Here is a 25,245-nt window from a genome sequence, read left to right as displayed (position 1 = left end):
AGGGGTGTACTCACTTTTGTGAGATACTGTATATATATACAGGTGCTGGTCATAAAATTAGAATATCATCAAAAAGTTGATTTATTTCAGTAATTCTATTCAAAAAGTCAAACTTGTATAATGTATACATTCATTCCACACAGACTGATATATATCAAGTGTTTATTTCTTTTAATTTTGATGATTATAACTGACATCTAATGAAAACCCCAAATTCCGTATCTCAGAAAATTAGAATATTGTGAAAAGGTTCAATATTGAAGACACCTGGTGCCACACTCTAATCAGCTAATTAACCCAAAACACCTGCAAAGGCCTTTAAATGGTCTCTCAGTCTAGTTCTGTAGGCAACACAATCATGGGGAAGACTGCTGACTTGACAGTTGTCCAAAAGACGACCATTGACACCTTGCACAAGGAGGGCAAGACACAAAAGGTCATAGCTAAAGAGGCTGGCTGTTCACAGAGCTGTGTCCAAGCACATTAATAGAGAGGCAAAGGGAAGGAAAAGATGTGGTAGAAAAAAGTGTACCAGCAATAGGGATAACCACACCCTGGAGAGGATTATTAAACAAAACCCATTGAAAAATGTGGGGGAGATTCACAAAGAGTGGACTGCAGCTGGAGTCAGTGCTTAAGGACCACCACGCACAGACATATGCAAGAAATTGGTTTCAGCTGTCGCATTCCTTGTGTCAAGCCACAAACAAGACACAGCGTCAGAAGCGTCTCGTCTGGGCTAAAGACAAAAAGGACTCGACTGCTGCTGAGTTATGTTCTCTGATTAAAGTACATTTTGCATTTCCTTTGGAAATCAAGGTCCCAGAGTCTGGAGGAAGAGAGGAGAGGCACAGAATCCATGTTGCTTGAAGTCCAATGTAAGGTTTCCACAGTCAGTGATGGTTTGGGGTGCCATGTCATCTGCTGGTGTTGGTCCACTGTGTTTTCTGAGGTCCAAGGTCAACGCAGCCGTCTACCAGGAGGTTTTAGAGCACTTCATGCTTCCTGCTGCTGACCAACTTTATAGAGATGCAGATTTCATTTTCCAACAGGACTTGGCACCTGCACACAGTGCCAAAGTTACCAGTACCTGGTTTAAGGACTATGGTATCCCTGTTCTTAATTGGCCAGCAAACTCGCCTGACCTTAACCCTGTAGAAAGTCTATGGGGTATTGTGAAGAGGAAGATGCGATACGCCAGACCCAACAATGCAGAAGAGCTGAAGGCCTCTATCAGATAAACCTAGGCCCTCCTAACACCTGAGCAGTGCCACAGACTGATCGACTCCATGCCACGCCGCATTGCTGCAGTAATTCAGGCAAAAGGAATTATATATATACAATATACACTCACCTGAAGGATTATTAGGAACACCTGCTCAATTTCTCATTAATGCAATTATCTAATCAACCAATCATATGGCAGTTGCTTCAATGCATTTAGGGGTGTGGTCCTGGTCAAGACAATCTCCTGAACTCCAAACTGAATGTCAGAATGGGAAATAAAGGGGATTTAAGCAATTTTGAGCGTGACATGGTTGTTGGTGCCAGACGAGCCAGTCTGAGTATTTCACAATCTGCTCAGTTACTGGGATTTTCACGCACAACCATTTCTAGGGTTTACAAAGAATGTTGTGAAAAGGGAAAAATATCCAGTATGCGGCAGTCCTGTGGGCGAAAATGCCTTGTTAATGCTAGAGGTCAGAGGACAATGGGCCGACTGATTAGAAGAGCTGATAGAAGAGCAACTTTGACTGAAATAACCACTCGTTACAACCGAGGTATGCAGCAAAGCATTTGTGAAGCCACCACACGCACAACCTTGAGGCGGATGGGCTACAACAGTAGAAGACCCCACCAGGTACCACTCATCTCCACTACAAATAGGAAAAAGAGGCTTCAATTTGCACGAGCTCACCAAAATTGGACAGTTGAAGACCTTCAGATGTTGAGACCTTCAGATGGTAGAGTCCGAATTTGGCGTAAACAGAATGAGAACATGGATCCATCATGCCTTGTTACCACTGTGCAGGCTGGTGGTGGCGGTGGTGTAATGGTGTGGGGGATGTTTTCTTGGCACACTTTAGGCCCCTAGTGCCAATTGGGCATCGTTTAAATGCCACGGCCTACCTGAGCATTGTTTCTGACCATGTCCATCTCTTTATGACCACCATGTACCCATCCTCTGATGGCTACTTCCAGCAGGATAATGCACCATGTCACAAAGCTCAAATCATTTCAAATTGGTTTCTTGAACATGACAATGAGTTCACTGTACTGAAATGGCCCCCACAGTCACCAGATCTCAACCCAATAGAGCATCTTTGGGATGTGGTGGAACGGGAGCTTCGTGCCCTGGATGTGCATCCCACAAATCTCCATCAACTGCAAGATGCTATCCTATCAATATGGGCCAACATTTCTAAAGAATGCTTTCAGCACCTTGTTGAATCAATGCCACGTAGAATTAAGGCAGTTCTGAAGACGAAAGGGGGTCAAACACAATATTAGTATGGTGTTCCTAATAATCCTTTAGGTGAGTGTATATGTATATCACTTCTGATGCTAAATTAGAAGAGATAATTGCTAGACATCCAGACCTAGGTTCTAAGCAGTTAAATACACTGCTATTAAAAGAAATTAAGGGAACATGTAAACATTACAGTATAACACTAAGGAACAGATACCGGTCATACTGCTGGGTTGATCCCTTTTACAGTCCTGTACAGCTCTCCTAATATAACAGCCCATCTCCTGGTATCTCCTCCATGCTCTTCAGACTGTACTGGGAGACATCTTGTGACCGCACACATGGATGTGTCATCCTGGAGGAGCTGGACTGCCTGTGCAACCTGAATGGGCTGCAGGTATCGCCTCATACTAACAGTGGTGACAAGGACACTAGCAAAATGCAAAACTAGAGAAGAATCAGTAAGGAAGGATAAGGAGAGAGCAATTGTCTGTGGCCACCACCTGTAAAACCATTCCCTTTTTGGAGGTTGTCTTGCTGTTGCCTCTCCACTGCACCTGTTGTCACTTTCATTGATTCACGCTCAGGCTTCCTAACTGGACAGATTGATTCCCTGAAGTTAAATTTACTTGGTGTTATACTGTGATGATTACATGTTCCCTTAATTTTTTTTGAGCAGTGTACTTGTAGTACGTAGTAGGTATGAAGTATGCGATTTGAGATTCAGCCCTAGTGTTTCAATCCAAAAAGTTTCAAAAGCAAAAAAAGAATCACTGCAAAGGGGGCAGTCTAGCCAAATGGAGGGTGGTTAATAGCGAAACTGAATTGGATATTCGTTTTCAAATAATGTTTTTGTTTTCTAACAATTTTTATTGCGCTCTATTACAAAATATGTGATTGCACTAACATTTTTTATTTGAAGCCTAGTTTTCGCTTTCAGAAAAAAAAAATTTGATTGAAAAGAAAATAGTTTTTCTCTCGACAAAATGACACCAATGTAAAACCTTCCCAGGAGAGTGGCAGGTGTTATAGCATCAAAGGGGAGGCAACTCCATATGGTTTTGGAATAGGCCCATGATTTTGGAATAGGATGTCCAACAAGCTCATAGGCATATAGGTGAGATGGTCAGATGTCCACATACTTTTGGCCATATAGTGTGTCAATTCTAGGCTATTACACAGTTCAGCGTGCTTTAAAGGGCTTTGCGGCAGCTGACGGGACACAAGCAAGCGTGCTGAATCTCTCGTTGTGGTGGTATTTCGGTTCCATAGGTGTGTGTGTGTTCATCCAAACCTTCATCTCATCAAGAGGTAAAGAGAAGTCAGTTTTTTGGTTTGTCATTCATTTACAATCAATGCCCCATCCGGGGTTTTTCGTGGTGAAGCGTAGCACGCGACCGACACCTTCGCGCGCTCTTTTGGCATCCTCTATTGAGTCCGCACACGGTGGAGAGTGGTGGTTTACCTAAGCAGCGAGTTTGTTGACAGAGATGGAAGCGGTGTGTCTTTTCTTTACCAGGCTATGACGCTGATAGAGCAGCCAGAATGGATCTAATCACCCGGAAAATTATGCTTCTGATCGGCTTCAGCTGTCTCTTGTTGGAAGTGCTTTCAGAGGTAAGCTATTGGCAATGTAGTGCCTCTGTGTCTAGTCTGTGTTCTTTCAAGGTGCGCCCTGATTTCTCACACTGTCAGCTAGTTTGTAGCCTACTCCTGCTGATTTAGGATAATTTATTATTTTAATTGAATAAGAATACGATTTTATCGCAATTAAATTGAGGCTGAGAAACAGTGCTCCTTTTCTTTTAAAGGTGCGCCCATTTCTAGACAGTGACATAGATCATTATAGACGAAGGGTTCTATAGGCTACATTTAATAATAGACGTAATCAGAGTCATATCTAAAATGGAACAAATCTACGAAAACACGTTATGTTGCTTTTTTAACACTTCATTTTAACCTTTTGTTCTGGACAAAGCAGTTTGGGGGCTTCATCAGTAGCCGAAGTGTAATATGCACCCGACATGTATTGTTCTCCATCAGTGTTAGACACCACGCGTCTGTTTTAGTTTTTTTTATAATTGTTCTGTAAAGCAAGTTAAACCCAGAGCACACGCGCGCGCACCCCCCCCCCCCCCCCCGCAACACACATACACACACACACACACACAAACACACGCCCGGGCGTACCCGCATCACTCCATCGCGCGCTACACTATCATGAGAGGAACCAGCACACCAGCCCCTGCAGGTTCGCCCCTAGTGGTGCATGGATGAACGGTAACACCACGCGCTATTGCCCTTTGTCGCAGCAATTCAATCAACATCCCTTAGCCCTCCAGCAGCAGCAGCCCATCCATCTGTAATATTTATGATGTTGTGATGCCTTTTCATATTATAATCGAAATGTACAGTTCAGACAACGTAGGCTAGCACTACTGACTATTGCCGAAGCATGTGTATGCAAATTATTTCACTGGACGCCTATATCCGTGGTCCATATTCAAGGCTATCCTTTCCTGCTGATCAATCAGAGCTTATAATATTGTCTTATAAGGGATATTTAACCAGTATTTTATCAGTTTTTCTAGATGGGTTGGAAATTGAGAAGTGAGGTTGTATGCACAGGCCATGCTTTTTGTGGGAGGGTCAGAGACCATGTATCATCTGATCCACGTCAGGATGATACCACGTACCATCCAGACCTACCATCCAGAAAAAGATCATGCATGGCCTGATGAACTGTGTCATAGTTTGAATGTTTCATAACACTGTTTAGTTTCAACTGTAAAGCAGTTATCTCTCGATTTTCCCCTCAGGTTCCTAAAACTCAATTGGCATATTATCAATTTAAAAATCCATCAAGTAATCAGGGAATTCATCTATTTCAAAAGTTTTCTCTAAATAAATGTGAAGGTTTGTAATGGAACATTTATGAAACCATCTGGAAATGTGAGTTTTCATGCTGGGTGTTAATAACAGAGGTGGTTTGATAAGTTGTGATTCATGTAAGCATTTAGTTGTGATAAGACCTTCCCGGAGAATAAAATGCTTGTTAGCTCTTTGCACAATTGCTTAGGCTTGGGCTTACCTATCTGGGCTGACAGTCATGTACTGATGAATATCTGTGTGTGTTTGTGTGTGTGTGTGTGTGTCTGGCCCTGTCTGCTGGTGTGATTTAATACCAGCCCTATTCGACAATTTACAAAGCGTGGAACCGAGCACACATTGCGGTGCAAATTCTAGCCTAGCAATATGTTCCAATGCCAACACGATTTCACCATTTAGAATGCAGGCCCAATACACTGATTAGTTTTTAGTGGTGTAGTAGTCTGAATATGCAAACAAATTGAGCCTCTATCTCTGTCCAGATACGCTGGTCTCGGCTGTTCATGTGGTAACATCTAATTGTTGCTGTAACAGCATAATCACCGTGAGATTGATATGAGTGGAGTCTCAGCATGTTACGCTTCCATCAGAGGCTCCTGTTCACTGCGTAATATGATTAGCCACGGCAATGCCACAGGGAGGTGGCGTGTGTGTGGAACCGCCTGCACTAGCTTTCTCCCTTGAGAGCAGTAATTAACTGTCAAAGTCAAGGTGAAGAGGGTGAAACGTTTATAGATCTGAAATCTGAGGCCTCATTTTTTCGGTATCAGAACAGTATTCACAGTCAGAACGTTCTCTCATCTCCTCTCCTCTCTCTGACCTGGTTTATGTTACTTTGGAAAACTGTACTACACAGCATTCTGTCAGATGGTATCTGAAACTGTCTAATACCAGGTATCTGTGTTCTGTAATGTTTATCTGTGTGACAGGAAGGGATTTAACCTACATCATCTGCACGCCACATGACAAGCCCACTGAGCTAAAATCCTATAGGCATTAGGCTTGTCTTCATGTCTTAGGCAAGGTCATTGGAATGGGGCTGGATGAACCACCAAAGGGCAAAGTCATATAGTAATCCTACAACTATAGAAACATATTTGCATTTGTATTAGATTTCTTTTAACTATCAGGGCCAAGTCAATGGGATATTTTTAGTGGTTGGAATGTTAGACAACATTACTTTTGGTGCTGCTGCACAAACTATGACTAACAGTTCCCATTCATCACAAAAAATAATAAATACATATTTCAACAATGCTTCTAATGTTTCTAGATGAAAAGGTACTTTTTGTTGAGCATTTTCTACCCTCCAACACTAAATAGCAAGCCTACCTGTCTGGTGCTCTCGCATGTCCTTGTCATTTTAACTGTCATTTTCTTTCCATTATTAGCTCCTAAAAAGAGCCACAAGGAGGCTCTAAAGTGAATTCAGCCATGTGGTGCTTTGATATTGTTGTGATTGGACAAAAACAAATTTGCTAAACGTTGAAGAAATTTAACAGTTTCTTACATCCGTAGTTGTGTGGTTGTAATCTTAACTGTGAGTCACTCTAATTAAGACGGCCTGCTAAATTAATAAAACGTAGGATTTCATCGCTTACCTTAACTGTAACATGTTTTCTTCTTTTCCAATGAAATGATTTCTTAGACCCGATACAAATTATTTGGATTGCCAGTACCGGGTCTGTTTGTGGGGAATGGGTAATTTAGGTTCATTAACAAAAAGGTAGCAGCGGATTGGTAGTGAATAGCAGTGATGAATGTGATTAATTTGTGTATGTATGAATGTATGCGTGTGCTCATGGAGTTTGGAGTTCATGTGTAGTTGTATAGTGAAGGTCTAGTGTGTGTGCAAAGAGTGACTTTGGACAGTATCCAGCCCCCTTCACTTTAACCACATTTTGTTGTTTTATAGACATCATTTATAATTCATTAAGAAACAATCAACCTACACATGATAGCCCATAATGACAAAACAAAAACACATTTTTAAAACTGTGTGACCATTTTCTGGATATAAAAAACTGAAGTATCTCATGTACATAAATATTCAGACCCTTTATTCAGTAATTTGTAGAAGTGTCTTTGGCAATGACGACAGCTCAGAGTCTTCTTGGGTATGCCTCCACCAGCTATTCACACCTGGATTTGGGCAGTTATCGCATTATTTCTTGAAGATTCTCTCAATCGCTGTCAAATTGGATGTGGAACATCAGTGAACTGCGATCTTCAAGTTTTCCTAGTTGTTCAGAGAGGCTGAAGTCCAGGCTTTGGCTTGGACACTCAAGGACATTTGCAGACTTGTCCCGAAGCCATTCCAGCATAGTTTTGGCTGTGTGCTTTGGGTCATTTTGCTGAGAGATTAATCTACACCCTGTCTGATATCCTGTGTGTTTAGAATCAGGTTTTCTTCAAGGACCTCTTGGCATTTTGCCCTGTTTATCCTTTCCTCAATTTTGACTAGTCACCTAGACCCTGCTCCTGAGTAGCATCCCCATAACATGATACTTCCACCAACATGCTTCACCATAGATATGGTATTAGCCAGGTGATGAGTGATACCTAGTTTTCGACAGATGTAGTGCTTGGCATTCAAGCCAAATCATTTTGATCTTTATGCCCACAGGAGTGGCTTCCATCTAGCCATTCTTTCATAAAGGTGTGATGGATGGAGTGATAAAGAGAGGGTTGTCATCCTGGCAGGTTCTCCCATCTTTGCAGAGAAACTTTAAACCTCTGTTAGAGTGGCCATTGGGTTCTTGGTCAAATGCCTGACCGCCGAGCCTGGTTAGTTTGTCCTGACGCCAGCTCTTAAAATTAAAGTAGAGTCTTGGTGGTTCCAAACTTCTGTCATTTCTCAAGTATGGCACCCAACGAGCTCCAGTGAACATTCAATGCTTTCCTAATTTTTGTATAACCTACCCTAGTTCTGTGCCTTGACACAATTATATCTCAGAGGTCTACCGTGAGTTTCTTGGACTTCATGGCATGGTTTTTGCTTGGACATGAATAGTGGGCGCTTAGACAGGTGTATGCCTTTCAAATTCATGTCCAAACACCTCAATTTGAGGTGGACAACAATGACATTCCAGAGACATGTAAAGATTGATTAGAGGACACAGGATGAGTTTGAGCTCAATTTGTTGTCATGGCTAGGGGTCTGAATAATTATGGACACGCAATTTCATTTTTTTCAATAAATTGGTAAAAATATCTTCTTTGATGAAAATGTATTTAAATCAATTATAAATTCAGTGTAGAAAGTAAATGTGGAAAAACTGTACAAGGTTCTAATGGTTACAGACTCATGTTACTTTTACTATACCAGAGTATAGGAGCAGGCCCAATTTGACTGGAGAGTGGAGAGATTTTCCCAAAAGTCTTACATTATGAATGAGATGATTCGAGCAATGAATGCTGCTTGTTTGAAAGCTGTGGTATGACACCCATATACAATGGGTATGGAAAAGAAAGACATTTCATTGTCTGTGACCGGATTATAAAATTATCAAATCTTTGCAACGTTCGGGAGATGTAAAAAGCTGCTTTGCAGTCTATAAGTGCAATCCTATAAACCTGAATAACCTGGAGTAAATCCCGCCAAGAAAATATGCCAAAATCACTCAGACAATAGGTGCAAAACTGGTACATACTTACCAAAAAAAAGCAACAACAAGAAAATGTCTGTTATTGCAGTGAATGGTTGCTCGACCAATTATTAATTTGAAGTTGTTAAATACTCATCCAAGCAACATATTTCCAATCTTTTTATTTTTTGTATTTCACAACTTAAAACCTGTATCCAAATTTCATTTTTCCTCCTTAAGATCAATAACGAATATTTTCTGTTACAGATATGATGTGAAATGTTGATGCAAGGTTGTGTTGCCTGATTATGTTGGGAATCTGAAACGCGGTCTGACATATTTCTCTCCTCCCCTTCAAGGTGGTAGCTGATGACAGTTATTTAAACGAGGTGCAAAACACAGGTAGGCTAAAAGTCACCTCCCTTCTTACTCTTCTCCCCTCTCCTATTCTCCTTATATCTCCCCCATGTCTTTCTTTTCTATATAATGTCCCATTGCTTCCTCTCCCGTCTTCAAATTATTTTCATTGTACTCATACTGAACGGTATTCTAGCCTCTAGCCCCCGTCTACACCCTTACAACTTTGTCTGTCTCTGACCCCCACTTTCTGCCAGAACGCTTAGCGGAGCCGGCCAAGAAGAGTGAATGTCTCTCACTGACTGACTGACTACCCCTTGTTAAATAGCAAAGTGGTTAGGGAAGCGGCCCTGCAAACAATAGGTCCCGCATTTGAATCTCGCCACAGACAAAACAAATTATGCATTAGGATTTGTTCTGGATAGACAAAAAAAATCTGGCAACAACCTCCAGTAGCTAAGTTATAGTAAGCCTAAAATAAATCTGTTCACAGTTATATTGCGACTATTTCTGGTGAATTTTCGAAGTACGCATCCGTGTGTGCTTTGTGGATCAGGATTTACAAACATTTTGCTGGCTACTACCTTCAGTAGCTACGTTATAGTAAGCCAAAAATAAAACTGTTTACGGTTTTACAATTTTTGTGTCTATTTCTGGTGGATTTTCGAAGTACGTATCCATCCATGCTTTTTGGGGTGATATAGGCTTTATCTAACACGGCGAGATGTTAATGTGTAACAAAAGGATCTAATGTTAAGATGTTATACCATCCCTTGGCAAATGTATGGCTTTGTGGCGTAGTGGTGAAAGACACAGCCTTTCATGTGGGGCACCTGGGTTTGAATCCAGTGAGAAAACAAAATGTTGTCACTTTTAATTGCAGGCCGGCTGAACTAGGCTTGCCTGGTTCCTTTTCTGGTTTCTTTAACTAGTGATTGTGATGGGGTTGGGTTCTCTTTCCCTGATAAAGACCAGGCAGTTCATTATTTCTGGTCTCTCTCCAAGTTCAAAATCCACAAAAACACACAAGCACCCAAATCCCTACTGTGTTAATGATTCATTGAGGTCTTTTGATGTCGCTGCATCAAGACACATAAACCCAGCCCCTGGCCAGTAGACAGTAGGATGGGTAAGGTTCTGATAGAAATGGGCCTCTGGTCAGCAGACAGTAGGATGGGTAAGGTTCTGATAGAAATGGGCCTCTGGTCAGCAGACAGTAGGATGGGTAAGGTTCTGATAGAAATGGGCCTCTGGCCAGTAGACAGTAGTACGGGTTAGGTTCTGATAGAAATGGGCCCATGGCTAGTAGACAGTAGGATGGGTAAGGTTCTGATAGAAATGGGCCTCTGGTCAGCAGACAGTAGGATGGGTAAGGTTCTGATAGAAATGTGCCTCTGGCCAGTAGACAGTAGGACGGGTAAGGTTCTGATAGAAATGGGCCTCTGGCCAGTAGACAGTAGGACAGGTAAGGTTCTGAGAGAAATGGGCCTCTGGTCAGTAGACAGTTGGACAGGTAAGGTTCTGTTAGAAATGGGCCTCTGGTCAGCAGACAGTAGGATGGGTAAGGTTCTGATAGAAATGGGCCTCTGGTCAGCAGACAGTAGGATGGGTAAGGTTCTGATAGAAATGGGCCTCTGGCCAGTAGACAGTAGGACGGGTAAGGTTCTGATAGAAATGGGCCCATGGCTAGTAGACAGTAGGATGGGTAAGGTTCTGATAGAAATGGGCCTCTGGTCAGCAGACAGTAGGATGGGTAAGGTTCTGATATAAATGTGCCTCTGGCCAGTAGACAGTAGGACGGGTAAGGTTCTGATAGAAATGGGCCTCTGGCCAGTAGACAGTAGGACGGGTAAGGTTCTGATATAAATGGGCCCATGGCTAGTAGACAGTAGGATGGGTAAGGTTCTGATAGAAATGGGCCTCTGGCCAGTAGACAGTAGGACAGGTAAGGTTCTGAGAGAAATGGGCCTCTGGTCAGTAGACAGTTGGACAGGTAAGGTTCTGTTAGAAATGGACCTCTGGCCAGTAGACATTGGATAGGTTAGGTTCTGAGAGAAATGGACCCCTGGCCAGTAGACAGTAGGATGGGTAAGGTTCTGATAGAAATGGGCCCCTGGCCAGTAGACAGTAGGATGGGTAAGGTTCTGATAGAAATGGGCCTCTGGCCAGTAGACAGTAGGACAGGTAAGGTTCTGATAGAAATGGGCCTCTGGCCAGTAGACAGTAGGACTGGTAAGGTTCTAATAGAAATGGGCCCCTGGCCAGTAGACAGTAGGATGGGTAAGGTTCTGATAGAAATGGGCCTCTGGCCAGTAGACAGTAGAATGGGTAAGGCTCTGATAGAAATGGGCCTCTGGCCAGTAGACAATAGGATGGGTAAGGTTCTGATAAAAAAAATCTGAGGTTTCATTTTAGATTACTTTAACATGATATGTACCGGTCCTCCTTTGGCTTTACAGTACATACAGTACAGTATATCAGGGTGCTTTGTTATTTTGTGTTTAAGGGATTTCAGTGGACAGACTGGGTTTGAGAATTGCCAGGGAACTAACAATTCAATAATTTATCTTGATACATAGGTGTTGATCAAATATACATTTAACATTCATGTTCATAATTTATTTGTTGTGATTTTCACAATTCTATATATTGCTAATTGGTTCAAAGATTTCTTTGCATTTCGATGTTTTGAACACATTTTCCATCCTATGTTTGAGGCAGATGACAGAATCTTCAGAAAACAAGTTTTCATGTGCTGACAGGATTGTTAGCTCCCTGTTTAAAAAGATGGAGAACAAGCTCTGGAGAAAAACATAGTGGTGTTTTTTTGCCAATAGAGCTACATAGTGCAAAAATGCTACTGTAATTTTGTCACAATTTTACAATACTATTACTGTTAAAAACATCAGATATGTAACTGCATCCATTTTTACCCATCACTAGTTAATACTGCATGCATGTGTGTAGACACACCAACACATCCCCACCCCCCATATAGCTGTGTGTTAAAACCGTGTCAATTACTCATTGTGGCGGGGAAATGGATTATGGAAGCTGAGAGAATGAGTGTTCCCTTGGTGATGGTTCCCATGGTGATGGGAGGACAGTGTGGTTGTCTTAGCATTACATCCATACATACACTGTTGTTGCCCTAAAAGTCAGTGTTTCTATGTCTGTATGTGGTGAGTGGCACTTTGAGTTTAAAACCTGATTTTATTAAGCAAAAGTTATTATTCCAATTCAAATAGGAGTTATGGAATCTTTCTAAAATTCCAACATGTAATAGGCCTACAAAAAATAATATTCTCTTATCAATTCTAGAGACTAAGATTGAAGGATAAACAAAAGAAGAGAGATAAACTCAGAGGAGCAGCCAGTCAGGAGAAGGTCGCTGTGTCAGTATAGAAGCAGATTGGTTGACAAGGAAAAAGGATAAGAGGGCTATATGATGAGGCGATGGTGTAGTAAGCTAGGCTAAAGAGAAGAGCTGTACATTTTCTGTTTAGTTTCATACAGTCCACTTCTGTTTACTCTTTCACAATGAAACCATTACCGTATTATTTCTGCTCATCACTACATGATTGTATGCATACGTGAATTGCATAAATGGTGTTGTGAATTGCAGCATTTACAGCAACTGAGTAAATGACCGGAGTAATAACCAATGAAGCTCGATATACTGTATCAGGGAAGTATGAACAAACTTTTATCATCAAAAGCGAAGTCACTAAAAGAGTAGAGTAGAATCTGTAGACTATATTCTGTACTTAACTAACCCCATATGACTTCAGATGTTGTTCCCTTTCTCATTGCACAGACAATACTAAAACTAATTGAAGATAATACCATTTGCTTTATTACCTTCATACACAGTCTGTAGGATTTACTGGACAGATTACATTTGTGGGTGAGTTTGGGCCAGCTTTATCACCACAGAGGTTGAAACATGGAGTTTATGAGTGAAGGTGCAGCCAGTGAGAGAATACACATGGAACCTGCTCCCTACATCATAATACAACACATGCTCCTTCTTAATCTGCAAACATCTTCTCTCAGGGTGAATGAGTCCAATGGGAGAGGTTTCACGTTTGGAGATACTCTCCCCCCTTATATCCGTCCTCATTAATCCAGTCATTGGTCCTTTCATTGTATTTTCTAGCCTCTCCTGAAAGCTACTAATGTTATCCTTCAACTACTATGCACCTCATAGTAGAATTTCCCAGAGTTGAAGCCCTCTTTTCCCAGGACAGAGAGGTGATTCTAAAACCGTGTTGTCAGAGAAACCCTGCCTTCTGCTTCCATATCTCATTTTTTTCCTGACAAGATGAGTACTGGATGTGCTGTACCAGGTTTTAAAGTCACATCCGCTGCTGAATATTCTTTGGCTCAGCTTCTCCACTTGCCTCTCCGATCTCTTCATGAAGGGTCTGCTCCGTCTCAGGAACAGCTCTCCTCACCCTGCCCCCCCCCCCCACCCCCAAACAAACAACACATTTGAATGTTTACCTCAGACAAGACCTTGGGCGTGTTTGGGGAGGCACAGGGATAGGGAGGTCTGGAAGAGGTAGACGTGATATTCAGTTTTTTCCAGGTGTTCCAGTGTGGTGTCTCTGTTATGTAGCTCAGTGATTTCCTGCTTTAAATCTTTAATGAACCCTTGAGCCTGCTTTTCTGCTGGTGCCTCCTCCTCCTTTAGCCACATAGAACAGTCCTAATCTCACAAGCTGTTTTGGATAGAAAACGCTTGGGAGATCAGAATGGTCCTTCGAGGCTACTTCATCCTACCCAACTCAATTAAATCAGCCAGGCTTCTCTGAGTGGATCACAGCAGTAACAGTAACGACCTGAAGGCTTGTATAGAATTGTTTTTCCTCTGCATCTCTCTTGTAGAGCTCTACAGACGGTTTGATCTCCTGAACATTCCGCATCCACTCTGGACTCTTCTGCTGCATTTTCCTAGCTGAGCTTATCTTTCTCAGATTCTTGCTCTAGAGGGAATGATGTGTCTTCTGATCTGTCTCTGAACATAACTGACAGTCCTGCAGGACAGCTCCAGGAGTCCATTATGCTGTTTACATTACCTGTCTTCCAAGAAGATTAACTTGTCTCTTCCAGCCCACAAACCTTGATGAGGTTTCTGGTGGGTTTCATAGTAGATGGTCAGACACTCCAGACAGAACTTCAGGGCCTAGAGCTTTGCCCCAGTGCAGAACTCATCTATGTTTCTGGCTCTGCTTGTCATCACCTTCAAATTCTCTGCAACATCTCTGAAGGCTGTGTTGATTTTTTCATAGTATGGTGTTTAGCTGAATTTTGGCCCCGGTCAGTGGTTTTGCAGGGGACCACAGCTACTGCCTTAACTCTCACATGTTGTGATCAAAATACATCTTTCTGGTTTTAAAGACTGTGCAGAAGTTGTGTCCACATGGAATGGAGACCGCCTCAGTGAACATATTTTGTCAGACAGAACACAGGATTTGTCAGGGGACATCATTCCTGGAACACAATAAAAGAGCCAACACATCAAATGATGACCTGGAAAGGAGTCAGCAGTACATTTCTGTACATCTGTTCTGTTCTGATCATTTTATCTCGCTCTCTTGCATTGTCCGTGTCTCTCTCTCTGTCTTTCTTACCTTGTCTACAGTGTTTTGCCCCTTTATTTCTTGATTTAAGTTATTGCAATCTATGCTGTAATGTTACCTTTGTGAGGAATAGGAGAACATTGGTTTCTTTCTTTATAATTTTTCGAGTTACAGACTGAGCCTAGTTCTGTGGATTAAGACGCACTTAGTCCTGGTCTATCCTGGAAAACTGATTCAAACAGATTTAGCATCATCCGTTCTTTGTTCTCCCTCCAACATTTCCGCTTTGCCTCCATTCTGTTTTTCTCTCTTCCTCTTCCAGAATGGAATGAGGTACAAAGTGTAGGGGGTACACCCTCTGGGTGAGACAGAGCGTGTGTGTGTGTGACACTTTCAGATCATGTTCCAGGACAGCCAAGCTGTGCATTTGTGTGCGTGTGTGAGAGAGAGAGATAACATTGGTCCTGGCTATAATAGCTTGTGTCTCTGTGCTAACTATTAATCGCAGGATGTGTGTCCAGCATGATGTGTTTTTCTCATTGTGTGTTGTGTGACCTCTGTAGGCAGACTTAGCTCAGTGACAATAGTGTCTGATCCTGCTACTCTATGGAACGTCTGCTTCCTCTCTCTATCCCCTCTCTCACTCTCTCTATGCCCTCTCTCACTCTCTCTATCCTCTCTCTCCCTCTCCTTTCCCTCTCATTTCCCTCTCCTATCTCTCTATGTCCCCTCTCTCCCTTTTCTATCTCTCTATCCCATCTCTCACTTTCCTATCTCGCTCCCTCTCTGTAACCCCTCTCTTTCTGTATTCCCTCTCTCCCTCTCTCTATTCCCTTTCTCCCTCTCCTATCTCTCTCTATCCCCTCTCTCCCTCTCTCTCTCCCCTCTCTCCCTCTCTCCCTTTTCTATCTCTATCTATGTATCTCCCTCTCTCTAACCCCTCTCTCTCTCCCTCTCTCTAACCCCACTCTCTCTCCCTCTCTCTAACCACTCTCTCTCCCCCTCTCTCCCTTTTCTATCTCTATCTATTTATCTCCCTCTCTCTAACCCCTCTCTCTCTCTCCCTCTCTCTAACCCCTCTCTCCCTCTCTCTCTCCCTTTTCTATCTCTATCTATTTATCTCCCTCTCTCTATCCCCTCTCTCCCTCTCCTATCTCTCTCTATCCCCTCTCTCCCTCTCTCCCTTTTCTATCTCTATCTATGTATCTCTATCCCCTCTCTCCCTCTCCTCTCTCTCCCCTCTCTCCCTCTCTTCCTTTTCTATCTCTATCTATTTATTTATCTCCCTCTCGCTATCCCCTCTCTCCCTCTCCTCTCTCTCTCTATCCCCTCTCTCCCTCTCCTCTCTCTCTTTAACCCCTCTCCTTCTCCTATCTCTCTTTATCCCCTCTCTCCCTCTCCTATCTCTCTCTATCCCCTCTGTCCCTCTCTCTCTTCCTTTTCTATCTCTATCTATTTATCTCTCTATCCCCTCTCTCCCTCTCCTATCTCTCTAACCCCTCCCTCTCTCTCTCCCTTTTCTATCTATATCTATTTATCTCCCTCTCTCTATCCCCTCTCTCCCTCTCCTATCTCTCTCTATCCCCTCTCTCCCTCTCCTATCTCTCTCTATCCCCTCTCTCCCTCTCTCCCTTTTCTATCTCTATCTATGTATCTCTATCCCCTCTCTCCCTCTCCTCTCTCTCTTTATCCCCTCTCTCCCTCTCTATCTCCCTTTTCTATCTCTATCTATTTATCTCCCTCTCTCTATCCCCTCTCTCCCTCTCCTCTCTCTCTCTATCCCCTCTCTCCCTCTCTCTCTCCCTTTTCTATCTCTATCTATGTATCTCCCTCTCTCTAACCCCTCTCTCCCTCTCTCTCTCCCTTTTCTATCTCTATCTATTTATCTCCCTCTCTCTATCCCCTCTCTCCCTCTCCTATCTCTCTATCCCCTCTCTCTGTCCCCCATCTCTCTGTCCCCTCTCTCTGTCCCCTCTCACTCTCTCTATCCCCCCTCTCTCTGTCCCCTCTCTCTGTCCCCTCTCACTCTCTCTATCCCCCCTCTCTCTCTCTATCCCCTCTCTCTGTCCCCTCTCACTCTCTCTATCCCCCTCTCTCTCTCTATCCCCTCTCTCTGTCCCCCCTCTCTCTGTCCCCTCTCTCTGTCCCCTCTCACACTCTCTATCCCCTATCTCTCTCTCTATCCCCTCTCTCTGTCCCCTCTCTCTATCCCCTCTCTCTGTCCCCTCTCTCTATCCCATCTCTCACTCTCTATCCCCTCTCTCACTCCCTCTCCTATCTCTATATCCCCCCTCTCCCTCACCTATCAGTGTTCTTATGAGTAAGGGTGCAAGTGGGAGGTTAAGGGATAATGTAACTGGGAGGTTAACATGGATCAGCTTAGTAACAACTTTGTATTACAGAGGATGGGTTAATACGCATTATAGCAGCCTGTCCATAATGTAGCAAGAGCACAACGGTTTTCCATTTATAATTTTTACCTTCTGCTCCCTCTTGAATTTCTACTTATCTTCTACCATGCCAATTCCTGCTATAAAGCTTCAAAGTGCACTACTTATATTTCTGTATGGTTCAGGGTGATTAATAAAGTTACAACAGTATCCTCTACACTCGTCCCCCTGTCTCTCCAGGGTTTCCAGATACTGAAGGGTTTACAGATACTGTAACAATGTACTTAAACTGACATCTCTCAACTGTCCGGCTTCTCTCTCTATTTCTAAGACGGATCACTAACGGTCTCTCATACACTATCTCTGCTCTCCTCTAGCCCCTCTGTCCTGTTCAGAAGGTTTTACAGAGCTGGGTTACTATAACGGCTCTGTGTCTCAGACGGACTCTGGCGCCCCCTGCCTGAGGTGGACAGAGTTTCCAGACTATGTGCTGCAGTACCCTGGTCGAGGTTTGGGGGAACACAGCTACTGCCGTAACCCTGACAGAGAGTCCAATCCCTGGTGCTTTTTCAGACAGACCTCTGGGGCCATCGGCTGGGCCTACTGCGACTGCCACCAGGGTAGGCTTATTATACTGAACAGAAATATTCTTTCAAATGTACTAATGAAGTTTTGAAGTAAATACTGTATACACAGGATGTGTTCGTATGTGATGAGGTAGGTATCTTTCATTCAGACGCAAAATTGGCTGATGTGCCTGTCCGTACTTCTCTTTCTCTCTTAGGTGCGGCTCGGCTGGTGGGCGAGACATCATCTGGAAGTGGACGTGTGGAGGTGTACCTGAATGGCCAGTGGGGGGCGGTTTGTAACTCTCATTGGACAGACAGAGATGCCAGTGTGATCTGCAGACAGCTGGGGCTGGGGTAAGAGAGATGTGTGTGTGTGCGTGTTTGTGTGTGTTTGTGTGTGTGTGCGCGTGTTTGTGAGTGTGTGTGTGTGTGCGTGCGTGTGTGTGTATTTCTGTGTGTGTGTGTGTGTCTAAGCCTTCTCATTGGCATGGTCATTGTAGCAGCTGTAATACTGTGTGTACTCAGTGAGATTGGTACAGCGTTGCAGCACTCCCGGTTTGGCTCGGGTTCCGGCCTCTTCCACTACGAGCGGCTTGGTTGCCGTGGCGACGAGAGCTCTGTCAGCCAATGTCGGAGTCGGACGTTTGTTACTGGAGACTGTAGCCATGGAAACGAGGCTGGAGTAGTGTGTGCACCACCAGAAGGTCATTATAGAGAACTGATAGCAAGTACATAATGTTACCCCTTGACCCCACACAAGCATCCATGGTTGGTCATTGTTTCCTCCCCAGGCAATGGTCCTCCACTGCGATTGGTTGGTGGAGAGGAAGAATTTGAGGGGCGTGTGGAAGTGTTTCATGGTGGTAGGTGGGGCTCAGTCTGCGATGACCAATGGGACGACCAAGACGCAGAGGTTGTTTGCCGACATCTGGGATTCGGGTGAGTGCGTGTGTGTGGGCCTGCGCGTGTGCATGAATGTTTTTGTGTGCGTGGAGATGAGGAACTGGATATTGACAATGTATTGGTGTAACCATGTTGGTGTTTAGGGGCGTAGCGAAGGCCTGGTCGTGGGCCCACTTTGGACAGGGCTCAGGTCCCATCCTATTGGATGCTGTGAGGTGTACCGGAAATGAACTCTTCCTGGACCAGTGTCTACATGGAGACTGGCAACAACACAACTGTGACCATATGGAAGACGCCGGGGTGTCCTGCAGTCCCTACACAGGTACACACAGATATTTCACACACGCATGCTCACACACAGATTCAGAAAAACATTCACTCACGATTGAACACACACTGTGTGTGTGTGTGTGTGTGTGTGTGTGTGTGTTGCAGACGGCGTGGTGCGGTTGGTGGGTGGAGACAGTCCATGGGAGGGTCGTGTGGAGGTGTTCCACTCTGGGGACTGGGGTACGGTGTGTGATGACAACTGGACTCATCAACACGCACAGGTGGTCTGTCGGCAGCTTGGATACAGGTGTGTGTGTGTGTGTGTGTGTGTACTTCCCTTGGAGGCATTTGGAGCCAGTACACACAGTCCTGGATTTTCTGGTTAAGATTTACAGGCCGACTCAGTAACATGCCGTCAACATAACACAGCAGATATTAGGATACCAACAGTAGCACGAAAACACTGCACAACTTCTACACCTGAAAAGACTCCATCCATTCAGAGCACACAGACATGGGTGCTCTCATTACTTAGCATGTTGTTGTGCTTTTCTTTCTTTAGCTGTCCTGTGCTCACTGTCTTGTAGATCCCATCACACTACAACATCTACCACTAATACTACTGACTTTCTGGAAAATTATTGTAATGTCCTGGACGGAAGGGCAAATAATGTTGTTTTTGATCTGTTCACACTACACTAGCTCCAATGTAACGGCATTAATTTCATTAGGATTTTACCCCACAACACAAAAATGTGTCTGGGACAGCAAACTCTTCTATAGTGGTATGTCTTGATGCAGTGGGTGTAAGTTCATGTTCCTTCTCCAGGGGTTACGCAGAAGTGGTGACTGACGGAACATTCGGCGAGGGTTCCGGCATCATCCTACTGGACGATGTGCTTTGTGAGGGGACCGAGTCGTCCCTGCTGGACTGTCGCCATGGCATCTGGGGCCGTAGCGACTGTTCCCATAGAGAGGATGTGGGCGTGCATTGCAGGGCCACACCGAAAGAAGCAGAGACCAACGAGGTGCCGGCGGTCGCACCTGCCACAGGTGATTCTGATTCAGACTCTGATTCAGAAGGCAGTGATGTCAGACACTCAGAAGAAACACACAGCAGCTGCGTAGCGCCTGCTTCAATACAGTAATAATGTTCATCAACATCAGAGCGGATCAGTGCCTCTTCTGGAGTTGAGTTCATTAGCAGAAGCATTGGTTTTTTGAAGATAATTGGGACATGCTTCATTCCGGCTCGTGTATAATGTGTGTGACAGGTCCATTGGTGCGTCTGGCTGGGGGTGGCAGCCATACAGAAGGACGTGTGGAGGTGTACCTCCATGGTGACTGGGGTAGTATCTGTGACTCAGGTTGGAATGATCTCAATGCCGTCGTGGTGTGCAGACAGCTGGGCCACAGGTTCGTGTGCACCTTTTTTATTTTTAAAACACTGTCTGAGATTTTCACCGTCTCTTTTCAGTGATTACCTTTCTTTTATCTTTCCTCAGGGGGCATGCGGTAGCCTCTGGTGGGTTCGGTCAGGGGAAGGGTCCTGTTCACCTTGACCAAGTGAGGTGTACGGGGAAGGAGGACTTTCTGGGGGAGTGTCCGTCTTTGGGCCGGAGACCCACGGGCTGCAGCCAGAGAGACGATGCAGGTGTGATTTGTGACCACGCCTCCCAGACAACAGAGGAGACAGCCCGGCCAGGTCAACTCACCTGTGGAGTCAGGAAGAGTGAAGAAAGAGGAGGTGCAGAGAATACACTCCGGTAAGAAGCTTTTTGTACAGCACGTTATTCGGCTTTGTTGGTCGTACCCAGCCTAAAAAACATACTCACTGTCGTCGCCTTGACGGCTCAGTGGTCTGAGCTTTTCGGTTTCTGGTCAAACGCTATAACTAACAGACTACACTGCCTCTCCTGCCTTCCACACTTTTGCCCTCCCCTCTCCAATCCTCTCCACCCACCTCCAGGACGTTGTGGCCATGGCAGGTGTCAGTGTGGTTGGGTTCTGAGGGGAAAGATGGTCATCCTGTTTGTAGCGGTACTCTGATCTCTCCCTGTTGGGCACTGGCCTCTGCTCACTGCTTCACCAGGTCAGACATGTCTCCTCTCCATTCTTTTCCTTGCATTTGTTTGCTAACCAGTTTCCAGATACAGTTTAGTCTCGGCCCATTGTTCCCACCCCTTTTCCAAAACTGCACACTGATCTCTCACTTTGTCTCCTGCGTCCTACAGGTTTGGTATTGACCCGTCTCAGTATGTGCTGCGTGTCGGGGGTTCTGACAGAACTCTAACCCCAGAGCAAGTGGTGGTACACAGGAAGTTCAGGTCAGACCAGGGCCCTGGGGGTCATGACCTGGCCCTGCTGAGGCTGCCAAGCCCCAAGGGTCACTGTTTGACCTTTGATCCCAATACCAATGCTGCCTGCCTCTCCACTCCGGACACAGCGGCGATCAGGAGCCCGTCCTCCTGCGTTGTGGCAGTTACGGCAGGCTGGGACGGACCAGGTACTGATTACTTTCTGCCACCGTTGATTTGTGGTTCAGCATCGCCTGCACATTAGTAATGTCCCCTCGTTTTCTCACAATCTCTCCCTCCATCTCCTTCCCCTGTCCCCTTCCACAGATGCCGTGCTCCAGTCTTGGGTACCCCTCCTGTCGTCCTGGCAGTGCAAGAAGCGCTATGGCGACGGGTACTCCTCCCACGGCACGCTGTGCGCAGGCAGCCCCCCCGACACACGCCGGCTCCATGGGAACAACGGTTGCCAGGGCAACTGGGGTGGCGGGCTGGTATGTCAACGGGAGGAAGGGCGCTGGGTGTTGACCGGGATGGTCTCAGGAGGTTATGGATGCAGTGACCCCTCAACCCCGGCCCTCTACACAAGGGTCAGTCGGTTCCAAGCCTGGATCCAGGAGGTCACAAGCACACACGAGCGGATTCCCGAACGGAGCGCACACAGCGACGTGCATGAAGAGGATCAGCCCCTGGAGGACAGGAACATGCTCACGTACAGCCATGATGAGCTGAAACACACACCCTCCCAAGAACAGAATACACACGCCGATGAACAGCTCACGCACACACAGCATAGCAGTATACATTCAGGCGATCGCAACGAGTTCAAACACGCACACAGTAAGCATGCATACACACACTCACACAGTAAACACACAGACACTCACAACTCTGAGGCCAACACTGCCAGCCTGGTGTAATCCAGAAGACGCCATTGTCTCACCGGCTGTGCCATGTGAGTGTAAAGAAGAGGAGGAAGAATAGGCGAAGAGGACTTGTTCTCAGGCTTGGCTGTGTGTGTGTGTGTGTTACTCCAGCTGTGGTGTGTACGTGTAAGTATGGTTGACATGTGTGTATCACCTGTAATGTGTGAAGAGGGGGTTGCTGTTGTGATAATGTGGAACTAGACAACATGCTTTAGATCTGGGCTGACCAACCCTGTTCCTGTCCCCGCTACTTTTCTCCAACCCTAATCCAGCACAGCTGATTCTAATAATTAGCTGGATGAAAAGCTAAATCATTCACAACCTGGGTTGAAGAGAACCAACAAGTAGGTCTTCAGGAACAGAGTTTAGATAGTATTTAGGTAGTGTTTAGATAGAAACTGAACTATGTATGGTCTTGTGATGCCCTATTTAAATACAAAGTCTGTCCATACTGATTTGTTATTCTTTAAAGGAGAGTTTAACATGTTTTCAAATAGACGTTAAATGGTTCCTCACCCTGAAAGTTGTCCATGGGCTGAGAGAAACTGTGAATCTGTAAATCAGATTTATTTTATCACACAAACTTCAGCTCTGTACAGTATCAAAGGAAATAAACATGGCAAGTGAGCAAGTAAAAACATATTTCAACTCTGAAAATCAACTCCATATTGGTTTGATGTAGCATCTAGGTGATGTGGCCAGTATGAAATAAAACTGGTCACAAGCCCCATTACTTCTGTAGATATTTAGCTACAGTATCAGTTGCTAGTCAGCTGTTTGTAATGGCTGTTTAAAGAAAAGAAAACCATGAATGGCTTTCTCTCGTTTCTCTTTGCCCATAAACTACATTCAGGGTGGGGAACCATACAACATTATGTAGAAACATTTTGACATTCTTCTTTAACCAGTGGTGAACTAGAAAAGTGCTGTTGCTTAGCTGTTTCTGGTGATCTAATATGACAGATGCACTCCTGAGGATGCACTCTTCCTGCAAATGAAATAGACTTAGTTTTTTTTATTAGTGGACGAACTGGACAGTAACTGGAGGTTGTTGGTGTGTGTCCCAAGCTACCATCTGCAGTTGTGCCATTGAGTGAGACACTTTAGTGCTTGAACAAGTGAACCCAGGGATTCTGCTCTGTAGTTTACCCTGTACTTCTCAGCAGCATTGCAACATCACAAAAAAAGTTATCTTCTATGCTACTCTGCTCTATTCTATTGTACCCTGTTTTTCTCTCTCGTCAAAGCCATGGAAGCCAAGGGATCGATCATATTTATCTTTTGTACTGACCTCCCAGAACGGCTCTTGTTGTAAATACTTCTAATTGTTTGTGTGTTGCATTAATTAATGTTCTATTTCATTAGCCAAAACGGTTAGCCTTCCTGTAGTTGAATGTTCCTGTCTGTTCTCTCTGCGGATGTGTGTGATCTAACCAGTAGACAGCAATATGGTCACACCGGCGTATTCAGAGCCATAGATTATCATTTGTTGAAGGGCGAAGTAGCCCCTAATCTGTTTACTAGACCAGATTACCCAACTTTAAATCCTAACCGTAGCAATTTAGGAACATAAAATGATCTGACCTTGGACCAATGGTTTAGGGAAAATCTCCATAAATGGATTGTCCTGAATGTTTTTTTTTTTGTTTATACTGGATGGACTTGTGCTCAATTGTGTGCTGTGCCTTGGTGTTGTAAAGCATCTTGTATTCTAGAACTAATTGTTTCTCTCAAATATTAAATACTTCAATGCATCTTTTTTAGAGCTCTACAGACTCCTATCAATACAGCAAAATGAAGTGGTATCTGCTGTATAATCATCACATGAAACTCCTTCCTGAGGCTAAATGCTTTGAGTAACACTGTCCAGAAAATCATGCAAAATCTATGTAAATATCTCCATAGCTGGACAGTGAGAGCCGGGGCTCAGTTCCAAAAAACCCACATTGCATGCTGAATCAAGTGTGTGTGTATATAGACAGCAGTAGTTTGTTAACCCAGACACTGCAAAAGCACTGCTTTTGTGGGTTTGATAGAATTTCACAGTTCATCATGTCTTTGTTTAAAGCTGTAATAAGCCTGACTGTAAAACTGTATTGCATCCGTCTGTGTTTTCCTCTGATCTGGCTGAGTACGGAAACATGGTAGACCTTTAAAGAAGAACAGGACTGTGTTGGTCTCTATGTGAAGTTTTCTTCATTAAATCTGAAAATCAGAAATATTCCTGTCTCTGGCTTTATGTGGTTGTATTGGTCATTACCCGTTGTGTCCACTGGAGGGCCAACTCTCCCAGTTGAAAGAGGAACTATGACCAAATGTGTTAGGGTTAGTAATGGTGTTATACAGCTCAGGAAAAAAATAAGAGACCACTGCAATTTTATCAGTTTCTCTGGCTTTAATATTCGTAGGTATGTGTTTGAGTAAAATTAGTAAAATGTTTGTTTTATTATATAAACTACTGACAACATTACTCCCAAATTCCATGTAATGTTTGTTTTGTATCCCATATGTTTATTTTGAATTGCATTTAATAGGATACAAAACAGAAACATTAAATGTTACTTTTTAAATATTTTCTGCCTGGTCAAAATAACCAAAAAAGATGCATTGTTTTCAGACCTCAAATAATGCAAAGAAAACAAATTCATATTTTTCAACAACAAAATAATGTTTTAACTTAGGAAGAGTTCAGAAATCAATATTTGGTGGAATAACCCTGATTTTTTTTATCACAGCTTTCATGTGTCTTGGCATGCTCTCCAACAGTCTGTCACATTGCTGTTGGGTGACTTCATGCCACCCCTGGCACAAAAATAGTAGTTTGGCTTTGTTTGATGGCTTGTGACCATCCATCTTCCTCTTGATCAAATTCCAGAGGTTTTCAATGGGGTTCAGGTCTGGAGATTGGGCTGGCCATGACAGGGTCTTGATCTGGTGGTCCTTCATCCACACTTTGATTGACCTGGCTGTGTGGCATGGTGCTTTGTCCTGCTGGAAAAAACTAT

At 44.1% G+C, this 25,245-nt stretch overlaps 1 protein-coding gene across 2 annotated transcripts; it reads left to right on the top strand.

Moving 5' to 3' along the window:
• Window positions 1-3,635: 3,635 nt before the first annotated feature.
• Window positions 3,636-24,461, top strand: si:ch73-127m5.1 (neurotrypsin). Of its 2 annotated transcripts, none has more exons than XM_020046247.3 (15): window positions 3,636-3,742; window positions 3,990-4,087; window positions 9,306-9,348; window positions 17,656-17,898; window positions 18,063-18,201; window positions 18,373-18,551; window positions 18,639-18,786; window positions 18,894-19,072; window positions 19,186-19,327; window positions 19,850-20,073; window positions 20,295-20,436; window positions 20,526-20,786; window positions 20,990-21,112; window positions 21,255-21,526; window positions 21,645-24,461. In XM_020046247.3, the coding sequence occupies exons 2-15, from the start codon at window positions 4,016-4,018 to the stop codon at window positions 22,232-22,234; spliced, it is 2,757 nt and encodes a 918-aa protein (XP_019901806.1). In that variant the 5' UTR covers window positions 3,636-3,742; window positions 3,990-4,015; the 3' UTR covers window positions 22,235-24,461. The 2 variants fall into 2 exon arrangements, with proteins under 2 accessions (XP_019901806.1, XP_010862379.1); XM_010864077.5 differs by having other exon boundaries at window positions 3,677-3,781.
• Window positions 24,462-25,245: the final 784 nt, after the last annotated feature.

This window comes from Esox lucius, chromosome 5, assembly GCF_011004845.1.
Source record: "Esox lucius isolate fEsoLuc1 chromosome 5, fEsoLuc1.pri, whole genome shotgun sequence".
Taxonomy (NCBI): Eukaryota; Metazoa; Chordata; class Actinopteri; order Esociformes; family Esocidae; genus Esox; species Esox lucius.
This window is presented reverse-complemented; position numbering and strand designations above follow the sequence as displayed.